The 22,729-nt window shown below is 50.5% G+C and overlaps 1 protein-coding gene across 2 annotated transcripts in view; it reads left to right on the top strand.

Annotated features, from left to right (window-relative positions):
• The window catches only part of MED27 (mediator complex subunit 27), a 201,718-nt gene that overhangs the window by 164,698 nt on the left and 14,291 nt on the right, over nucleotides 1-22,729 (top strand). The window contains exons 5-6 of one of the 2 annotated variants that reach the window (XM_030292949.1): nucleotides 6,368-6,475; nucleotides 16,451-16,492. In XM_030292949.1, the coding sequence (XP_030148809.1) occupies nucleotides 6,368-6,475; nucleotides 16,451-16,492 (150 nt within the window). The remainder of the gene's footprint in view (nucleotides 1-6,367; nucleotides 6,476-16,450; nucleotides 16,493-22,729) is intronic. The other variant, XM_030292950.1, reaches the window with a different exon arrangement.

Raw genomic sequence — 22,729 nt, 5'->3', positions numbered from 1 at the left:
TGAGTGAGCTCTCCGGAAATGTGCTGCTCGGTATAGAAGAAGTGTTACCTTGGTAACAGCAAACCCGCTTCATTACCAGATGGCATTAGCTTTATTTGCGGTATCCCCGGCAGTTGCCAGCAACCAGCCTGTAGCCCCGGTCGCTGGGCGTGTCGCCTGTGACCGTGGCCGGCGTTGGCTACGCTGTAGAACCCTGTCCGTGGGCTGGTACGCGACGCCTTGCTGTATCAGTCTACCGGAACTGCAAGGTCATTACAGCCTGGTGCATCCAGTTACCTTCTACGCTAGAGCAGTCTGGACAGGTGAGGAGGTGAACCCTTGCAGAGTGACGTGAGGGCTGGAAAGCCCGCTAGAGAACGTTCATTAAGCACCATCTCGGTGGAGCTCCAGAGGCTCCCGCAGCCCTGTGCACCACACCGCACTCAGGAGAAACGACGCCGGCCGCCGTCTCGTGCTGTCGTGTGCCACAGCGGTAGCCACGTGTTTCACGTGGACCGACTCGTTTGATTTCCTCTCGGGCCCTCCGACTTCCGCAGCTGAGCAAACGGGCAGGAGAGATGGTTTGCCTTCCCCTCGATCACACCGCCCGGTGGCAGACGTGGGAAGGAAGCCCAGTGCACTTGACCTGCACACTAAATGGCCTCTTTTGGGTGTCAGCAGGGTCTGTCTCGATCAGCCCACGTGACAGCTTCATTCACATCTTCCGCTAGACTGCCCTGACCCTGGCCCTGACTCGGCAGCCGCTCATCGGAAGGCACGTTTTTGTTCGGACCTCAGGGCCCAGCCCGACCGTCACCCCCTCTCTGCAGCTTCCCGTTAGCCCCCGGTGCGATAGCAGAAGAAGGTAGATTAACGCCAGTGCCAAGTTCGCTGAACTGGAGGCAGCACCCGTCGTGGTTCCGGCTTCGACGTCGACCGGCTCCAAGCGATCTCGCCTCTGCCACATCCAGGCAAGGGCTTGGGCCGAGTAGCGACAGCTGCGCCTGGGCTGCACCCTGTGCGGGGCCTGTTGCGCGGCTTTCTCGGCGCACCGACTCCCCGCTGCCACCCCGAGGTGGGGCTGTCGTCGTCTCCCCTCCGTTGGAGGAAACCGACCTTCAGAGAAGGTAGGTGACCAGGCTTTCCAGCAGCAGAGCTGAGGCCCGAGCGCACCCGATTCCAGGGCCTCACCCTCAGGCTTCAAAGTCGCATACGTAGTTTCGTTATGACCATGTTAAAAATTCAGAAAGCCATAAATCTACGCATGTTCAACCTAGATGAACACCAGGGTCCTTTCTGGCTTTCTAAAAAATAAGCATGGGTAGACTTCATAGAGCTTTACCGGTTTGAGAGATAATAAAGTTGTCCACAAACCGCCACAGCCCAGTATAGGCACAAGCCGTGGGGGTGTTCCGTGTCTGAATGATTACAGGCTAAGGGAGAAGTGGACAGGAAAATATTGAGCTAATTCCTACTCATAAAATGGAAAAGAAAAATTTCAACCGGTCAAAATTATTTGCCTCCCTTGCCCTGATCGTGGTCGTGAAATGCCATTTCCCACTGAAAAGCAGGACTCTTGGAGGAAACGGCCGACTCATGAGCTCGGGCAGGAATTGTAACAAGACAAGCCTGGAATGCCCTGCACCAGAAAGCAAGGCACAGAGACTAGAGTGTGCCGGAAGGACTCAACCAGGGAGATGCCCCCTGGCCACAGACAGGACAGTGTGAGCATCAGTAAGACTGTGAGGCTAATAATCGCATCAGATACAGATACATCAAACATGTTTCGATCCACGAGTTTATAATGATGTTGGGTGGAAAACTGAGCCGTCTACACGGGAAGGAAACTAGTGAATTGATGCGTTGTTTCAAAAACTGGTAAATAAAGGGAAAGAACGGAGCATTTATCCTGCCTCTCCTCCTGCGTAATAAACTCAACCACTGAGTAGCCGAATCGTAGATGAGGGGAGGTTTCTCTTTATAAAAGTGTTCCAGCTGATAAATGAAGACGGAATGGTCACCCTGGTGTGTGGCCAGCACAGACCCCTGGCGAATTAATGGGTCAGCCGCTGCCAGCATCACCTACCGAGACACCCAAGCTTGCTTGCCTCCTGTTGGTAGACGGTGACACCTCCTGTGAACTCGTGGAGCCAAAAGAAATCACGCTGAATCTCCTCTCCTGCCAGTTTACAGGAAGTACAGAGTGAGGAGGAACGTGTAAAATACACCATGGGGGCACCATCAGCAAAATCCAGACTATGGAGAACTCTATAGAAAAAAACTGACCCAGTTTCTTCAACAAATAAAAGGGGACGGGGGTGGGGGGGGGGCAGGGTGGCGATGGGGAACCTTTAGGCGAGCCTTATGAGACGTGTCAGCCCGTCACATGGTGTGGACCGTATTCAGATCCTGGTACAAGCAGACGTTCTTAAGAGTGGCATCTACGAGACCGTTGAAAATTTGAGCCCTGACCACTTCAGTCTTGATAATATTGGAGAATTCTTGTTGATTGGGATGGGGGATGGCATCATAATCTTGTGCGTTTTGCTTCGTGCGCCCTTATCCTTTAGAGCCACGGAAGGAAAATGTTTACAGATGAAACAATGTTACGGCTGTTACCTGTTTCAAAATAACGCAGGAAAAGGGCAAAGTAGGTGGGGGTAGCGGTGAAACGGGGTTTTCCAGGAGCTGGAACTGTGGAACTGTGGGTCTGTGGAGGTTCTTTGTTTTATTTCACTTACCTTTGTATATGTGTTTAAATCTTCCATAATAAATGGGTTAAGGAAATAAGGGGCGCCTGGGGGGCTCAGTCCTTTGAGCGTCTGACTTCGGTTCAGATCATGATCGCACGGTTCGTGAGTTGGAGCCCCACATCGGGCTCGCTGCTGTCGGGGGCTGCTTTGGATCCCCCGTCTCTCCCCGCTCTGCTCCTCCCCCACTCGCGCTCTCGCTCCCTCTCTCAGGAGCAAATAAACATAAAAAAAATAATAATAATAACTAAGTTGCTCCCTCCAGAAGGGGGTGGTTTTACTTTTGTTTTGATTTAATGGCACCCGTTACTGGCAAGACAAGAGTGAAATAGTTGCATTCGTACCTTTCTGGCTGGCATAACCCTTGTGGTTCATGGTTGGCTGGCAGATTGTATCAGAAGCCTTAAAATAGTTGTCCTGTTGGCCCCAGGAATTACAGTTCTACAGATCTTCAGGAAGTCATCCCAGACGCAACGAAGATGGTGAACAAAAATGCACATTGTAGCGGCACCTGGGTGGCTCAGTTGGTTAAGTGTCTGACTTCGGCTCAGGTCGTGTTCTCACAGTTTGTGGGTTCAAGCCCCGCATCGAGCTGTCAACACAGATCCTGTGTCTCTGCCTGTCCCCCACTCATGCTCTCTCAGTCTCTCTCTCTTTCTCTCAAAAATAAACATCTCAAAAACAAAAACAAAAATGCACGTGGTAGGCATGTTTATATTAGGGAAAACTTAGAAGCAACTCATGTCCGGCAGTAGGAGAATGGTTAAAGAAATTATAAATAGACCCACTAAGTGGAATGCTATGCAGCCACCATTTTTGGAGACTGCACGGCGATGTGTAACGGGTGCTGGTGTCAGAATTTTAAATAAAAATGTGATTTGAAATTATATATATGGCTTCAATTACAACCATGTCAAAAATTCAGAAACAGTAGCTCTTTCTTTCCTCCGGTTTTATTCCAAAGTAATCGATTTACACCACTGTGTAAGTTTGATGCGAAACGCTCACCACAGGAGGCTCAGCTAACATCCATCTTCTGGAATAGAAGTACCAGAAAGAAGAGGAAAAAGGGAGAGACTTCTCCCTGTAAAGAGAACTTGGAGGGTTTACTCTGGAAACTGCTTTCCTGCACTTCCTGCCGCAGTGCTAGCTGAGGTCATCGTGGGTGACGTTACCTGTAGTGTAACTGGACCATTGTGCCCTTTGCTCGCCTACTGCCCCGCCCTCTGTCTCTGGCAGCCACAGGTCTGGCCTCTCTTTCTGTGGAGTCCATAGATCTTGGAGAGTAAAGAGGTTGAAAGGAAATACCCCGCCCCCAAATGTTAACAGTTTAGAAGGGCAGACTGTGAATGATTATTTTCTTCCTTTTTACTCCAATTTTCGATTTTCTATAGCAAGCTTATTTATTAACTTTTTAGTATTAGTTAGGTTTAAAGTATCAAAAGTCACTCTTAAAAACAACAAAAAAAAGTTTTCCATGTAAAATATCTAGTGTTTTTAGTGTGTGTTCTCTTTGAATTCCATCTTAAGAAGCCTGAGAAATGACAGAGGCAGTTTATTGGTTAAAGTCGGCTAGACTTTGGTTTTTTTAAGGAAATAATTGCCTAGTTATCTCTGCTTATTCGCAAAGGGCGGTTGAAAACGGTGGCCCTGTTGGGAAAGGTGTGTTGGATTTCCACTGCAGGCCAGTGAGAGGCTGTTCATTCCAGTGCTGATGATTACAAAACCATTAATTTGATTCTTTTCTTTCCCCCCCCCCCCCCCCCCAACTAGAGTGCATGTAAACTAGAGAGAGCCGTTGCTCCTACCTTGGTGGTTTATTGACATCCTTCAATAGTGATTTCCAGGGATACCAGAAGTGGCCCATGAAATGCTACGTGGTATACAATATTTGAAAGTACTACACAGGGGCGCCTGGGTGGCGCAGTCAGTTAAGCGTCCGACTTCAGCCAGGTCACGATCTCACGGTCCGTGAGTTCAAGCCCCGAGTCAGGCTCTGGGCTGATGGCTCAGAGCCTGGAGCCTGTTTCCAATTCTGTGTCTCCCTCTCTCTCTGCCCCTCCCCCGTTCATGCTCTCTCTCTGTCCCAAAAAAATAAATGTTGAAAAAAAAAATTTTTAAAAAAGAAAGTACTACACAGAAACGAGAGGTTTTTATTAACACTCTCTCAAATGTAGATAAGGCTATCCTGTCTTTTTCTTACACTGTGTATAATCCTGGGCCATTTTAAACATACAAAAATAGAGAGCTCCTCTCAGCACTTAGAAGTTATTGAAGGAACCGGATACTAGGAATGTTCACTGCCCCTCCAGGACTAGTCGAGGAAAGAGGGGGGTTTTGCTGAGGGTTAGAAGCTGTGGAGAACAGGGAAATAAGGAGAGGACGGTTGAGGGCGGCATCCACAGAAACAGAGTGCACGTTGGCCCGTGGAGTTAGGATTGGGGCAGGCGGGGGGAGAGGCGGGGGGCGCCTGGGGCGCTCAGTCAGTGAAGCGTCCGACTTTGGCTCCGGTCATGATCTCACAGTTTGTGAGTTCGAGCCCCGCATCAGGCCGTGTGCTGACAGCTCAGAGCCTGGAGCCTGCTTTGGATTCTGTGTCTCCCTCTCTCTGCCCCTCTCCCACTTGTACTCTGTCTCTCAAATAAATGTAAAAAAAAAAAAATTTTTTTTTAATTAGGAAAAAAAAAAAAAAGATTGGGACAGGGGGGTCTTTTGGGGTCCATCCTCTGATATTGGAGCCTCATCAAACAACCCAGACCGTGGGCCTAGGATGGGTCGTGTTCCAAGTATGCCTCTAGGGTCTCATCTAGGAAATGAACACAAGAGGCTTAGCAGAGTATTGGCAGAGTTACGGGAGCCCCTGAAAGCAAGGGAGGTGCTGCTTCTAGTCTTAGTGCCCAGCCCGTCCCAGCAAGCACGGCGGGTTACTTCTTCCCTGGCGTTATAGGAAACTGCGTGCTTCTTTAGGTGTGTGGGTTTTGTTTTTTATCCACGATACATGCTTCGTTTCTAACAGAGTAAAAGCACTTAATGGATTTCCAGGATCGTGTCCCTTTTTGGAGACAAAATTCAGCTACTTTCCATTTACCTCCAGAACTTACTTGGTGTTGTGTCTCCACCTAGTACCAGCTATTATAAATAGATCGCTGAGCCAGGCGGGCATTTGGCACCTGCCTTTCATCTCTCTGTTGTCGTCTCTACATAATCCTTGTGCGTACGTGGGGCCACGAAATAACAGGCAAACAAATGCGTTTACCAAATCCTGGGATGCCAGAATCCTAGATAGCCTTTGAACAGGATCATCTTAAGATAGAACCAAATAGAAGGAAACTTCATTTTATCCGTCAGGTAGTAAACACACGGAACTTATCTTGAGATTTAGAAGCCAAAAATCTGAATAAATTCGGCGTAGGTGGATAAATGGGGACCCGTCCATCCTGAAGCAACGGCGGGAGGGCCTTGTTCTCAGGGCTGGTTCGTGAACGTTTGAGGATGTCTTCCCTCAGAAGGCCCTCCGGCACGTCCCTCTGGAACAGGACGGAGAGGTGACCCTTTCTTGTTCGCGTCGTCTTGCCCCGCTTCCTGCATTTGCATGTTCGAGTGTAAGCTCTCATGCCCACGTGCACGTGTTTTGACAGGTGACCTTGGGAAAGGTGTTGAAAGTGATTGTCGTCATGCGGAGCCTGTTCATTGATCGAACAATAGTTAAGGGATATAATGAAAATGTCTACACGGAAGATGGCAAGGTAAGCGTTCTGGAGTCTTCTGTTCTGTTTCCCTTTACTTCCCGTATCCCAGAGCAGATGTGGTAGAGTCCCAGACGAATGACATTAGACGCCAGCAGTCATAGCCGAAATGATCAGCCAGCATAGTTTATCAGTAGGAAGACGAACGTTGCACAGGAAAACATCTCTCTCTCTCCCCCTGCATTTTTCATCATGCTTCTGCTTGTTCCTTTAAGCCTGATGCCCTCAGTTGAATTTCTAATTTATCACCTTAGACCCCAGTTGCCTCATTAAATGTGTCTTCTGAGGAAATGGATTTCTTTGTCTTTTTTTTTCTCTCTTTTTTTTTTTTTTCCTTTTTGCCTAGTAGTGCAAGCACATCAATAGCCCAGCGTTGGGCATTTTCGGCATCTTGCTTTTCCTAGAACCATGAGGAAACTTCGAGTTAGTTTGACACACAGCCTGCTTCCGATCTTTTTCCATGAGACTAACGAGGGGCCCCGAGGAAGTCGCGTATCCACGGCAGTATGTAGGGAACACAGTAATTGAAAAAAGAGAAGTTATTTCCACGGGTGATTTGTTTCATAGACAGTTCACCCGTGTGAACCCCTAATTTCTCTCGACTGCACACTGTCCATATGGCTGTATAGCAAGCATCAGAGGATGCTAATGGGAGCTGACAGCCTTCGTTTGTGTTTGCTTCCGGAACGTAATGAGCACTGCTCCGCCTGAGATGCCCACCCGGACACACCCTGCCCACTTCTTTGCACTAAGCCTCTGTCTGCCCCTCTCTCCTGAGCTCTCCCTTTGCTTCGCGAATCCCCGTAAAAATTCTGAAGTTTGTTACGGTGCTAGCCCCGCCCCGTCCGACAGCCACATTATAATGAGGACAGAACATTCTTCCAAAAGTGGCAAAGGTAGCTTAGCACATACCGGTGTGTTGCACAAGAGCTGTGTTTTGAACAAGTGACCCCACATTTCCACGTCCCACTCAAGTGTTGTCGACGAGGGAAGCTGCTCTCACTTCAGGGACTCTGCCAAGTTCTCGGATGTCTCCCCGTTGAAAACAAAGCATTCCTCGAGGGGAGGTTTCTTGTTTCTCTTTCGAAACACCAGAGTGACTCTTTAGAGCAGGGATGGAGAATAATGTGCGTCATCAGGGCGGGCGTGTGTATGATTTGTGATCCTGTGTACGATTCGTGGACTCTGGCGGCCGTTCTGACGAGCAGCTCCAAACTGGTTAGCCTCCGCAGAAGCAGCCCCGGGGTAGCACGTACCCTGGCCAGGAGCCCCCGCGTCACTGCTCCCGGCCATTGAGAGTTGTGGTTCTCGTTGCCTTTGTCCGAGGTTCACGACTCCGTAGTCACGGCTGGTGTGAAACACAGCCCTTGCCGTCCAGGGTCTCACAGAAGGCTAGAAACCTAGAAAGCTAAGCAGCGGTAGCGACCATGCGATAAGAGATCCAGACTCAAGAGAGGAAGGAAACATTCTCTGATGTTAGATTCTGAGGAGTGAGGTTTTACCTGCTTTGCCTGATCTCTTTAAATGCGTGGCATTTAACTGCCCCGTTCCGGAAGTGTCCTAAATAAGACCCGGAACGCACTTGGCACTTTGCCACCTAGTCCGTACTCAGTAGATAACTAATGTCCTTCTTACTCTGCACCTAAACAAGGGACTTAGAAAACAGTCGCGAATGTACGTCTCTAGGATTTCTCTCTGGTCGCTCCTCTTCAGGGGCTTCCGACCGTCCCCCCACGCCGTGGTTTTGTGTGTCAGCCCACGAGGATCGCTCGCGACCTGTGTCTAGGTGGGACCTCTCCTCCCCAGGTGCACCTCACATTCAGCCTGTCACGCTTCCTCCCGAAACTTGGTTTCCCGCCGCTGTTAATCGTACCCCACCTAACCACTGAAACCGTCCCCTCCCTCAAGTCTAGTGGATTCTGGCGATTCTCCCGCTTAAATCTCTCCCAAGTCGGGCCCCGCCTGTCCTTCCGGGTTCTCATTTCTCAACGGAGAGAGTGCACTGGCCTCCTCGTGCCTTGTCTCCAGTCTTATTTCCCTCCCACGGCCTCTCCTTCCCTTGGCTGGCTTCCAGAGTGGTCTTCCCAGGATACACAGCCAAGCACATGACTCCTTTGCACCACCCGCATTGCCCAAAGCAGACAGGAAAGTAGACTATTGATAGGTGTTGGACACGAAGCAGGCCGCAGTCAAAACGTCTGAGAAACACGGGGATAGGGAAGGGTCAGCAGGCGTTTTGACCGTAGAAATTCCTAGAAGCTTTAGGTTGCTGAGAGTCTTACGAATCTCCCTAGAGGAGGACATAGTGTGTGATGTTTTCCCAACTTATTTGAACCCCAAATTCATCGTTTCTCCCTTTAATCTCAGAGTACATTGTGACAGTGGCGTTGAGCAGCAATGCTTCTGAAAACCCTGGCTTCTAGAACAAAATCCAAGCTCCTTAGCAATGCGTAGAAATGTCGAGTGATGCGGCCCCTGCCTTCGTGACCTCGCCTGCCGTCCGTCTCCGTATGCAAGCTTCATCTTCCAGCCTTTCGTGCCGCTTGGGGCTCCCACGACTCTGTCGCCCGTCTGCACCCTCTGTGCCCTTGGCCTGGGATGCTTTCTCCCCCTTGTCCACCTGACAGACTCCCTCTGCCCTTCACACTGACCTCCTGCCATCCTCTTTCTCTTCCTGTCCCCATTTTCCCAGGAGCCTCTTGTACAAGCATGGGCTCTGGAGACACAGGCCCAGGCGTGCGTCCGAACGCAGCACAGGCTAGCTTCCTCGTGAGCACGCCCGTAGCGTTTAGAACGGTCTTTGTCCAGGATTAGAACTAGCACCTCCTGGTTATTTGTTTACGTTTCTATCTTGCAATTGATAGAAACACCAAGAGGATTCCATATGTTGACCTTGTAGGTGTCCTGCTGAGCAAACTTGGCCCACGGGGGTAATAGAGTCCTAGGTTCTGTCTAAGTCAGACTCGTTCAGCAGACGAGGAGACTGAGCCCCGGAACGGTACAGCGACTTGCCCGCGGTCACACCCCGCCAGGCCTCAGACCCCGTCTGCCAGGAGCACCTCAAGGGGCCCGACTCTGTCCTGTGACTCTGTCCCGGGGCTGTGCCTCGGTGCCTGGAGAGCCAGAGAAGCCCGGTAACACATGGGAAGGGATAGCCGGAGAAGCCCACGCGGGATGTGAAAATGCTTCAGCGGGGATTGGAAAAGTGGCGAACCAAACATCACAACAGGACCCAAGGAAGCAGCAGGGAGTGAAGTCATAAGTAAATTAGAAAATGAAGGAGGTACACACACGTGTGCACATGGCACGTGTCTTCCTGATGAGAGATTAGCGTGGGCTCCCTGCTCATCAGGACCCCGAGTGTGTGTCTGGGAAGCTGAATTCAGCTATGATTCACATCACACATGCGATACTGGAGGCCTCTCGCCGCGTTTTACAGCTGCGCACATCGGCCCAAGTGGTCAGCAGGGACCCTAACACTGGGAAGAGCGAGATCGAGAGGACCGAGTCGCTGGTGCTTTTAAAGGTACATTCACCTCATCTGGCCGAGATGCCTTCAATCGGCTGGTCTGCCCGGAATCGAATCCTAGCCAATTTGATTAGCCCCTTCTTTTTTTCAGAGCACTTTGCAAAACCATGCAGACGTTATTAGCGTTCTATTTTCAGTACTGATGCTGGTGGATGTGAATCTATATATATTTATATACACGTAAGCATTAGGGTAATTAATGTGTGGAAATGTCTCGCCTGCCCCAAACAAAATGTAACCTTTGGAAGGAGCTGTGGGAGCTTGGGGTGTGGTCCGCAGGAACAGATTGCTGCCTGCAGTTTTGCTGTTCCCAACCTGCAGCCCTGCGTTTGCTGAGCTGGTGCCCGGGTGCTGGCCTGGGGGTAATCTGCTGCAGTCTCAGCACAGCCACTGATACGGTGGGTGTGGCTTGGAAAGCCACCGACTTGCTGGGGCCTGAACCTCTGCGACCGCAGCAGGTCTGTGTCCCCCAGGCCCCAAGCAGCCCGCACGTCCTGAAAAGTTTAATTGGCCCTTTTGTTGCAATAGTGGCCCAGCGCCACCCTCCCCCCCCCCAGCCCTCATTTCCAGACCGGGCAGGTTTTTTCCCCCGTCAGAATCCCTGCAAGGCTGTCACTTTGCATTTTGCAGTAACCACCGGCCACCACTGCCCTAATCGGTCTGCCTCTTTACCTGGGATGCGTATTTTTGATATCAAGCTCCTGTACACTCATTCCTCTAATAAAATACAAAAATGCTTTTAAAACTTACCAACCCGCTATTCACGGTAACCAGGGAGGAGCGGAGAGCCATGACTCAGCATGTTAAAAGGCAGATTTAAGTTGAATACCTGGCCATTGTCCTGATTTTACACCCGTCAGACTTAACTGAAGAAATATATGTGTCTCGGTTGAATTTATCTTATTAGGGGATTTAGGTTATGTTAATGCTATAGCTTCATTAATTACCCCATATCAATAAAAAAGGCAGCTTTTAGCCTCCTAGCGAAAGAGAGGGAGAGAAATAGTAGTATCAAAGGGAACCTTCAAAGACAGCCAGAGCTGTCTCCAGGGTGATTTCTGATCCCTGCATTCTTCCCACTTCAAAGTGGGGTGTGTGCGTGGCGGGGGGGGGGGGGGCGGGGGGGGCGGGGGATGCTGGAATCTGATTTCTCTAATAAGTGTTGGCATCGGCCCCGTTTGATATTAGATGCAGGGAACATTTTGATTTGTTATAGCCTTTGAAATTGTTCAGACGACCTTCAGAAAAACGGCCTCTTGTTGCTTATGGGGGAAGGGGGGAAGCCGGGGAAGGGGATCCGGTGTAATTCGCATGCAGAGGGTCCCCCGGAGTTGTGCTTTCAGCAGTTTTTGGCAACGAATGTCTGTCCTGATGGCAAGTGAAAAGTTGAGCAGCAGACTTGTACCACTACTCTCTTTGGGAAGACTTGCCCACCTCTGTATTCTCCAGGGAAGAGTGGGCACATTAAGAAGGGGACCACGTAGAAGCTGATGGTTTGGAAAACCGGGACAGTCACGGAGAAGTGTAGGACCGCTGCTGGTCTGTGGCCCTCCACCCCCCACAGACTCATCACCTGTTGACCTTGCAAGGTGAAGCTGCTAATAAATAAAAGCTTTAAAAGTTGGAAGACCCTCGTGAGGCTTTCTACGTTTTCTTTGGAATTGTCCATTTTAGATAATTTATAGTATCTTGTACTGTGTTTTTGGAAATGAAGAATTGGTAACTTCCCGATAAGCTGCCAGAAGTTTTCACTTCAGTGGCGACGACTGTCACGTACTGTCACATGAGCAGGCCTCGAAGCAGACTTGTCCCACTGAACTTCGCAAGAGTGTGCCCCCCGCCCCCCGCAACAGCCACGACAGCTCAGGGGTGCTAGCAGTCGGCACTCCTGGATTCTAGCCGATAGGCAGTCCTCCAGGTTGACAGCTGGGCCTCTGGGGACAGGCCTGGTTTTGAATTTTCCACCACATACTCATTGTGTGGTCTTGGGCAGGTTACTCAACTTCTGTGAGCCTCAGTGCCCTCCTCTGTGAGTCGGGAATGGTTTTATCATCCTCGTCCGGAACCCTGAAGCATTTAGAAAGGTAACGCAGGTGTCGTGCGGACCAAATGCACGGTCCTTCGCGAATGGCGTCTGCCCTCGCTGGGTGTGCTAGAGATGCCAATGGCAGGGGTCAGTGACATAGCCGCCGTGTCCTCGCCTTCTGACGTTGGGCGTGCTGAGTGTTCTCTTTGGTAACTCAGCTGATTGTCACCATTCTCATTAGTCGAGAGGCCCTTTGACGTCTTGATGTCGAACCTGATGTGTCTATGCTGGAGCAGTTGATCGTCTGTGGGGTGTGTTTCCATTTTACCCAAGAATAGAGCACACTCCTACCCCCCAAATACTCATTCCAATCCCCAGAGGCCCAGAGGCTACTCCTAAGACTGCAGATTCAGCCACCAATTACCATAAAGTTGGCTTTTCCATTTTAAGGTTTTCCTAATGCTCGCCCAGAATACTGAGGGGTGCTTTAATTTCTTTCCCTGTAGTGCAGAATAATTTCCCATTCATCAGGCTGAAAGTTTACAGCTTCCAGAAGGCTCCTTTTTGAATATCACAGCCAGTAAAAAATTGGTAGCCATGCCTGCCTCTGCAGCAAATAAGCTGAAGCTAATAAATATTCACTTGGATCTGTCCTGGTTCCCTGAAATGAATTTCTGAAATCTTCCTGGCCCTGAGGAAAGGCAGGGCACTGACTCCAGAACACTCACTTCAGTGGCTTTCTTTGGCATAAATCTAGCAGAAAATCAAGTTACAAACTGCCTGCTGTGCCTTTGCAGCAACGCGGGGACCCATTATCGTCGGATCCCTTTCTTACCCGTGTGCACCTGTTACATAGGCTGTATCGCCTGACATCCTTCGTTCCCAGATGGTTGGCGCTATTCCCTAGGGTCCTGAATAATATATTTAAACCACCTTTCGAAAAGAGCAGCGTGCTCACTTTGCATGAGCATGGTGTGTTTTGAGAAGCCACAATGAGGCTGGCGAGTCCACCTCTTAATTAAACTTGTGCGTATTTCTCCCTGGATAATTTCTCCATTAAAACAGTCTGCAGAGGGGCGCCTGGGTGGCGCAGTCGGTTGAGCCTCGGACTTCGGCTCAGGCCACGATCTCACAGCTCGTGAGTTCGAGCCCCGCGTCGGGCTCCGTGCTGACGGCTCGGAGCCTGGAGCCTGTTTCCGATTCTGTGTCTCCCTCTCTCTCTGCCCCTCCCCCGTTCATGCTCTGTCTCTCTCTCTCTCAAAAATAAATATGGGGCGCCTGGGTGGCGCAGTCGGTTAAGCGTCCGACTTCAGCCAGGTCACGATCTCGCGGTCCGTGAGTTCGAGCCCCGCGTCGGGCTCTGGGCTGATGGCTCAGAGCCTGGAGCCTGTTTCCAATTCTGTGTCTCCCTCTCTCTCTGCCCCTCGCCCGTTCATGCTCTGTCTCTCTCTGTCCCAAAAATAAATAAACGTTGAAAAAACAGTCTGCAGATACCGAAGAGTTGTTTTTTTTTTTAATTGTCCCTTTTAAATAAAAACTAGAACTTTTTGGTTTCTGTGCAGCTTCTTCCTTGTCTCTCTTTCCATGGCCCTGTGTTTATGTCTTAGTCTGCCTACGTCTGATGGGAACAGGCAGGCAGGAGGGATAAACCGTGGAGAACCTCGGAAGAAACATCTGTGAGCTTCAAATGGAAGGAGAATGGCATCAGTTCCAAGTAGAGACACTGATGCTTTTCTCCCTAAAATGTAGATTTAGAATCTTTGGCATCTCCCTGTCGTCTTGGCAGTGATTTGGTAGAGCTAAGAGCTAAAAAAAAAAAAAAAAAAAAAAAAATCATTCTTATTCGTTCTGCCCTCTCTGAATAATCTTTAAGTGCAGCATTTTAAAGCCCTGGGCTACACTGTGGCCCTGAGAACCCAGCAGGGACCTGACTTCCCCTAGGCACGACCGGCTGGCCGGCCGGCCGCTTTTCTTCCCCACAATGGACAGTGTAGGTGGGGAATTCATTTCATAGACTTCTTCTGAGGTTTCCTTCGGAGTTACCTGGAGGTAACATGTCACTTTTCCCCCCTACAAATTGCTAACCTGCCAAATTAAAATTCTAACGCCTAAAGATTTTTTTTTTTTTAATCAAGTGGTTTAAGTGGAGGTGGGGGGTGGGCAGGGGACAGTGACTGAACACTGATACCCCCTTTCTGGAGAGCAGCTGAGCCAGAGTAGAAGGAGCAGGGTCAGTTAGGGACGTCTGTGGAAACCGGGAAGGAGCTGGTAACAGCAGAGGGAATGGGGAGGGGTGGGCCAATTCGAGTGCACGTTCAGGCGGTGTTCCTCCAGTCCTTTTCCTGGGCTTGGATCAGCTAAGCCTGCCCTCTCCAGCAGGAGGCACTCAGGGGGTCAGAGGTCTTCTTTAGAATCCTCTCCGCCTCCTCCTTGGCCTGAAAGTTCTCAGACACGGCGAAGTTTACACGAAACTAATTCTGAACAGGAAGAAGCCGGGGAGAACCGAATGCGTGCCAGCTCACAGACTACCTTTGGATTTCCGAGGACCATTTTCAGAAAAGCAGGTTTTGGTGTTTTCCTGCGAACAGAACAGAACCCTGAAGTGGTCCAGCCAAGCAAAACACTCCACTCCCTGTCTTCTTAGAGGAATCGTCCCATCTGATTGCTTCTCTTGTTCCCAGGTGCTCCAAAATCAATAACACAACCTATAGGCCATGCAGTCATATCTCAGGCTTCTACCTTGACCACTGGCCAACCCCAGAGGCGGGTTCCAAGAGGCCCACTGACCAGCTGTTTCAATTTGTTCAGCTCTTGAACTCCTATGTTAGAGTTGGAGGGGGACATACCCAGGGGACATACTGACAGCCCGTCTTTTAATCTGCACTATCCTTGAGCCAGCACTGTGTTGGGGTCATTGTACTTTTGCTATACTTCATTTGTTCCAAACTCATGAAACAATGAGAATGCATTGACTTGATTCATCATAACGAAACTGTAGAACAAAAATCCTTCTGATTAGAATAAGCCACCGAAGTGCCCTGTGCACGATCAGGTAGAGCCAGAGGAGGACTGGCCTGGGCTTACTCCAAGCCCCAGCCGGGATCTCCTGCTCCCTCGTTTGTGAAGGAGGGGTGTGCAAGATCAAGGGTCCCTGGCCTGACCGGCCACCACAGTTGTGTCACCGTTTGGGAAGCAAAGCTAAAACAGACAAACAAATGAACAGATTCTCAGGCCCACTTGTAAAACTGCTAATTCAGACACTCCTGGGGAGGAACCAAGGAATCTGTACATCAAAAACAAAAAAACAAAAACAAAAATAGCCCCGCAGCTTCTGACTTCAGCCAAGTTTGAGCACCACAGGGGGAGACCATCCATAAGTAAGCCCCTCCAGATTACCACAGGCAATCAGATGGCTCCGAACCATCGTCTCATTCTGGAAAGTAAGGTTGCTAGTGGGACCAGCCACACTGGCTTATTCCAGGGATTAAGTGAGAGTGCATATGGAGAGCCCAGGGTGGTGCTTGGCATGGAAGCTGCTAGCTTTCCTCCACTCGGCAAAGACCTACTGATGTCTATGACATGCTAGGTCCCACATCAGGACAACATGAGCAAAAGAACGTTCCAGGCTGGGGGCGCCTGGGTAGCTCATTCGATTGAGCGTCCGACTCTTGATTTCAGCTCAAGTCATGACCTCACAGTTGATTGGATCGAGCCCCACATTGGGCTCTGTGCTGACAGCTCAGAGCCAGCTGGCTTGGGATTCATTCTCTCTCTCTCTCTCTCTCTCTCTCTCTCCCCCCCCTCCCCCTCTCCCCCTCTCCCTCTCCCTCTCTCTGCTCCTCCCCTGCTCTCCCTCTCTCTCTTAAATAAACTTAAAAAAAAAGTTCCAGACAGTTTTAAGCACAATGAAAATTTCAAATTTTTAAAAAGACAAAGAGAATCAAGATAGCACATGTGGAAATAATATCTTAGACATGGTAACTGGCATATGACTCTCTAATAAGGTGACATTTGAGCTGCAGAGAGCTACGAGGAGCTATGTGAGGATTTCAGGCAAAGGGTACAGCAAGTGTAAAGGTCCTGAGGCAGGATTGACATTGGCATTCGACAGAACCATGGTAGGAGTCCAGGTTAGAAGAGTGAGCCAGAAGCTCAGCTCATGTGGCCTTGGGTGCAGCAGGTGGCTCCAACTGACTTCTCTGTGTCCCTTCTGTTGGCTTCCTTAAATCACTGACAGGCTGAGAAAGAAGAAAGTCAAGCAGGACATTTGAGACGCCTGTGCAATGCCATGGTTCTGTTATTCCGTAATCACGTTTATTATTTCAAGCTGACAGGTATAGCAGGGGTTACAGCGTCATCTCTTGAAGTCCAAAATTCTAAAAACGATGCTGATGATGCTTTTCTGTCTTTTCCCCCCCAGCTCGATATATGGTCCAAATCCAACTATCAAGTTTTCCAGAAGGTAAGCTTTATTTTTTGCTTCTTACTCATGAGGCAGTAAGAGAAATGTGAATGCTTTAAAGTATAAACATTGGTCTTAAGTTAGAGGGTTGTTGTGTGTGTGTGTGTGTGTGTGTGTGTGTGTGTGTGTGTGTGTTTAATGAAAAAAGCCAGACACAAAAGGTTGCTTACGATACGATTCCACTTATATGACATTCTAGAAAAGAGAAAACCTTAGGGACAGAAATCAGACCAGTGGTTTCCAGGGGCTAGGAGTAAGGGCAAGAGATTGTCCCCAAAGGGGCAAGAGGAGATGTGTTAGGGTGATGGAAATATTCTGGATCTTAATTGTGGTGGTGATTGCACACTATTATGTTTCCAAACTCCTGCAACCATATACCTACCCTAGAGGAAGACCTGCGTTTTCCTTCCTATACAGGGGACACCCCAGTCCTTCCCTCCTGTGTTTGTCTCCAGTGAGTCGCCTTTACTGGGCACATAAAACACTTCACTTCTGCCTCTTCTGGTCACCAGACGTGTGGGGTTTTGCCCCACAATAACAGGCAAGTCCCGGACCCCAGCTGGGTGTCCTGCAGCTTAGCTCAGTCTGACACTGTGTACCCGGAGACACCGCAGTGACAAGTTCGGGTTCTCACCCGTGCTTCTGTGCTACCAGCCGTAGATTAGAGGTTCCCCGGCGCCCATCTGTTAATTCGCCAGAGCAGCTCGCACAACTCAGGGACATGCCTACTTAACTCCTCCCAGTTTATGAAAGGACCCGAGAAAGGATACAGGTGAACAGCCAGATGAAGAGGCACACAGGGCAAGGTCTGGGAGGGTCTCAAGCACAGACGCTTCTGTCCCTGTGGAGTGGGGGCACATCACCCTTCTGGGGTTGGGTTGGCCAGTCTGGAAGCGCCCCGAGCCCTGTACTACTGGGATTTTAAGATTTTCTTTTCTTTCTTTTTTTCTTTCTTTATTTTTTTTAAAATTTTTTAATGTTTATTTATTTTTGAGACAGAGGGAGACAGAGCACGAGTGGGGGAGGGGCAGAGAGAGAGGGAGACACAGAATCTGAAACAGGCTCCAAGCTCCGAGCTGTCAGCACAGAGCCTGATGCGGGGCTCGAACCCACGAACCGTGAGATCATGACCTGAGCCGAAGTCGGATGCTTAACCGACTGAGCCACCCAGGCGCCCCAAGATTTTATTTTTAAGTAATCTCTACACCCAGCGTGGGGCTCGAACTCACAACTCTTTTGAGATCAAGAGTCCACCAACTGAGCCAGCCCAGCGCCCCTGTGCTGCTGGGAGTTCATGGAGGCCCCCTCACGCAGACATACTCGATCATTAACTCTGTTTCCAGCCCCACTTCCTTTCTCTGGAGGATGGGGGATGGGACGGAAAATTCTAAGCCTCTAATTACTCTGATCATGGCTTGGTCTTTCTGGTGACCAGCCCCCATCCAGGTGCCCACCCATGGTCCCCTCATTAGAACAAGAGATACCCCTAGCACTCTGTCACTTAGGGTTTCAGGAGCTCTATGCCAGGAACCAGGGACGGAGATGAAAAAAATACATGTATTTTTTCCTGTTCTCTCACACCTACAAAGGGTGAGTTTTGCTGTACAGAAATCAGACCTTAAAAAAAAAAAAAAGAAAAAAGAAAAACACAGAGGCTTTTGAGTTCCAAGCTAACCCAGTTTTTAAGCTCCGTTCCTCAGAGCCCTGTGGTCTACGCAGGTGCCTAGCACAGGCTGAGAGAGGCAGGCTGGCCCCGTCTTCACCCTACCCCCACCCCCACCTAACACCCTGGTGACTTCTTTTTCCAATGTCGGGCTTCCCCACGAAATGGTGTTTGGGAAATGTCGGAAGAAAGGCAATGTGACTACAGAAGATCCTCTCCCAGCTTCTGATGGTGGAAGGGGCCCTTCCCCGGAGCAGCTCAGCACCTGGGGCTTACGCGGGCTCCCCGCGCCCCCCCACGGCGCCCCAGCCGGTTCCCCTGCGGGGTGCCGGCTACTTTCCCCTGCCCTCAGCCATCCCCCGTCTCTGCTTTCATTCGCCAGTGGACATGATGGAGTTGGTTGCAGTTTCCTCTGCTGCCTCATCCGGCTCAGCAACAGTTATTTATTGAGCCCCTTTTGCCATGTGCCAGGCACCTAGCGCGAGGTGCTAGGGATACGAGGGAAAACGAGACAGACGGGGAAGATGACGACTCTAGGTTGTTAATGAGGGCCCGAAATCCAGAACAGGAGGGGCCCCTCTCGTTGGGGCGGTGCCAGGAGGACTTTATGGGGCAAAACCTAACAGGACGGGCACCTCATGAGACGCGCCGGTCGTGCGGAGAGCCACGGGAGACGCTTGGCGGGCCACGGAAGCGGCAGCCCAGAAACCTGGTGTTGAGGAGCAGGTTCTAAGAACCATGGAGGGCTGGGCCATCAGAGCGTGCAGTGGAGCAGAGAGGCAGAGCCCAGGCTGGGCAGGTGCCTCTAGGTCCTGCTGCAGAATTTGGATCTTATCCTCGATTCCATTGAAGGGGTTGGTGCGGAGGAGGGACACGGTTTTGAAAGCTGAGCCCACATCATTTCCACTTGAGTCATAGTTGCGTCCAAGGGATGCCAGGTAGCTTAGAGGGAGAGCACAGAGGTTTGTTGGTTTTTTTTTTTTGTTTTTTTTTTTGTAACGCAGGTGAAATTCACACAACATAAAATTAACACACACAATTCTGTGATTTGTAGAACCTTTGTGGTGCTGTGGAACCCTCTACTCCCAAAACCTTTTCATCACCCCGAAAGGAGACCCCGTCCCCATTAAGCAGTGAGCTTAAGGCTTTTGTATCAAAGCAGCATAATGGACCAGCCCTCTAATGGTGTTTAATACATCACTCCACGTTGTTCCCTGGACCCTTGTACGTGAAAGGCTAAGGTAGGACAGATGCCTGGGGCTAGGAGAGGGGTCTGAGACGCAACACCACACATTTAGGGAGCCTGTAAAAGCATTAAATTTCACGATCTTTTTTTTTTTTTCTTTTTTAATGTTTTTTTGAGAGAGAGACAGTATGAGCAGGGGAGGGGCGGAGAGAGAGGGAGACACAGAATCCGAAGCAGGCCCTGGGCTCCGAGCTGTCAGCACAGAACCCTACCCGGGGCTCAAACCCATGAACCGTGAGATCATGACCTGAGCCGAAGTGAGACGCTTAACCGACTGAGCCACCCAGGCGCCCCTGAAGCTTCACGATCTTATCACAGTCAAATAGAACATGCAATCCTGGGTTGGATCATGAAACAAAAAGAGGATGTTAATGAGAAAATGAGTTGAATCAATAGTAAGTAACCAATGCTGGTTTCTTAGTTGTGCCAAGTTGTGAAGGATATTAACAGGGGGAAACTGGGCGAGGGGTACGTGGGAGCTGCGTGCACCATCGTTGTAACTTTTCTAGTCCAAAATTGAGTTTATTTTAAAAAGAAAATCATGGTCTTGACTCCTCTAGCACTCCTTTACCCAGCTGAGCTAGCTAGAAGGAGAATGGAGAAAAGAGCCGCCGACTCTCGGCCCAGAGCCTGCAGGAAAATGTGTGTGGTCACGGGCCGGCTGCTGCACGTGAGTCGTAGCGTCCTTATCTAAGCGACCATACCTGCGGCACGTACTTGTTGAGCATGCGTCAGGTCTCAGCCTTGAGTGCCGACTTTATCCAGGCTGACTGCGTTCGTCAGTTTTCCCCCGGCAGCTGTGGAAAAGCATTCTAAAGAGAAAGGACAGCCGTCATTATCTTGCACTGTGTGTCACTTCGATAGTGAGGACCATTAAAGCGGTTTTGTTTCTTTAACCTGCTTCCTCTTGGTGTCCCTCTGTGGTATTGCGATGAGCTCCCTTCCCCGGGCTCCGCACAGGCAGGCGGTGGCTTCAGGGAGCCATGAGCATTGCAGACCCTAACCTGGCCTTTTGACAATGGTCCAGTTTCCATACAAATACCCCGTGTGACAAGGGCTTGCACATGCTTGCCTTTGCATGTGTGTGTGTGTGTGTGTGTGTGTGTGTGTGTGTGTGTATTTTAATGTCCTGTGTAGTATTAAGTATTTTTGAATGCGAGCGTAGAGTTTATTAGGAAGTTGGGAAATGTGTGAGACACAGATTTGGTCAGGCATAGATGTGGAGAGACAGTGCTATATTTTTATTCTACCTCCCCTAAAAATAACCCGCCAAGCACTCTTTGTATTTGTTTAAAACCACAAACACACACAGAAGCAGTGTTTAAAATTTGATATTAGTCTAGCCAGAGACGTGGAGAGCCCCCCCTCCCCAGTTCCTCCCTCGTAGTTTATGTAACGCGTCTGAAGCAGGAGAAGCGGACGCATTTGTAGGGATGGGGGTTTGACCTCAACTGCCGATCGGCGCGTCGTATGTGGGCAGAGCCCTTTGTGACGCTCCTTGTCATCCGTACCTTCGACTGTTGTTACCTAAATGGACTTGACCTCTGATACTGACCTGTACTCAATTAACGAGCCGTAATTTGGGGATAGGGGATGGTACCCTCTGATTACAGGGAGTGAAGAGTACTTTTCCTGTTCCAGGGGCAGGTAAGGGTTTGCGGGTTAAAGAGTCCTCTGGCTTCCCGACTAAAACATTGTCTGTTTGCTGTCAGTGTAAGGAAGATACTGGAAAATAGGATAGAATTAAGCTCAATCTTTTATCAGTGAAGCTTTTAACTAATCATCATCACATGGAAAGGGTTTGGGGTTTTGTTTAAAAAGTCCTGTGTTTGCGTTAGACGCTGGTGGGGAGGATGGGGACACATAGTGTGGCCTCGCTCACGAAGGGGCAGGACGGTACCTTGCTTATTTTTCTGTGTGAGTCTCGGGCCACGTTGGGGGACAGGGGACACACCGCACGATAGAGCAAAGCTGGGGCCACTTTGCTGCGGGTTCTGAGGATCTGGTGCGGTTTATGGGATGCTATTTGGCATTTCAGACTCAGAATGCCAACAGAGAAGAGTTAGGGGGCAACGCTTCTAAACTCTCCCTTTTAGTCTCCGCTTTGTCTCAGAATCCTATTTGCTGCTTGTCCAACCCACTTAGATTTCGGGTGTCCCCGATCGACGTTACTGGTAGCAGTCCCCAGAAAGCAACTGACAGTGCCGCGGAAAACGTCCCCTCCTGCCTGGCGTCGGCCCTCTGACACCCACGCAGGCGGACCAGGCAGGGGAGGGCTAGTTATCCCCACTGTCCGGAAAGGCCGGACCCGAATCAGGAGCAGAGTGCATTTTCAGACGACAGTGACACGGTCAAGGAGCATCCTTGGTCATCGGTAAGAGGGGCTCTCCCCGGCAGAAAACAGTGCCCGTGGTGACAGGTGCCGCAGCTGTGTGCCGCCGGCCCCGGCCTCCTCGAACGGCGGGAGGCACCCTCTCCCAGCATTGCTGTGCCGCAGAGCGCCAGGACTTCCTTCGCCATGTGGTGGCAGTTACCACGGATTGTGTATTTCCCTGCCCGCAAGCAGCCGCGGCGGCCGCAGAGAGAGGCGTGCTGGGAAGGTGGGACCCCTCCCGGGTCTTGCCCTCGATGTGACAAAGCAAGGTGGTGGGAGGGGGGCTGCTTCACAGAGCCGCGCGGAGCTCACACTTGCCTTTTTATTCCCGGAAGATAATGTCAGGAGCTAAGAGAATAGAAGCACACGCCTGTCAAATCCTCCTCAGGCCGCGTGCGCGGGACTCCCTGGGTCAAAGACAGGCACACGAGGTCCTGTCGCAAGTCCCCCCACGTGAATCGAAATGTGGCCTGCCTTTTGTCTGCAGCGGGGACTGTCAGTAGGCCCTTTCCCTCTTCCTCATTAGACCCCTTCCCCCGGCGGAGGGCTGGGGACAGCGTGCTGTGGGGCCACGGCTGCCGACAGGCTCCTGTCATTTCCTGCGGTGCCCCGGAGGCTCTGTGCGCTTCGTCCTAGGGCGAAGAGGCTTTTTATAGCCGGCCCGTCTCCAGCAGAGCAGACTCGGAGAATGGGACTTAGGAATGGGGGGCCGTCTGAAAGGGCAGAAGCACAAAGAGCCAGGAAGGGTTTCAGGCGTGTTCGTATTTTCCTGACATTTAAACTCTGCAGGGGCAGCCACCGTTTTGATCTTTAGCCTCCTCGTTTCAAAACCGTGTGCGTTTTCATCCCGGCGCTTAGGAAGAGTGCGAGCAAATCTGCGGCTACTTCCTGCGTTAAGTCCCGGCGGGGAGGCTGAGAGGTGGGGGCGCGTGTGCAGCCAAGACGGGCAGGTGG

The sequence above is a fragment of the Lynx canadensis genome, chromosome D4, assembly GCF_007474595.2.
Source record: "Lynx canadensis isolate LIC74 chromosome D4, mLynCan4.pri.v2, whole genome shotgun sequence".
In the NCBI taxonomy this organism is placed as follows: domain Eukaryota; kingdom Metazoa; phylum Chordata; class Mammalia; order Carnivora; family Felidae; genus Lynx; species Lynx canadensis.
Note: the sequence above shows the minus strand (reverse complement) of the source record. Positions and strands in the feature narration are given on the sequence as shown.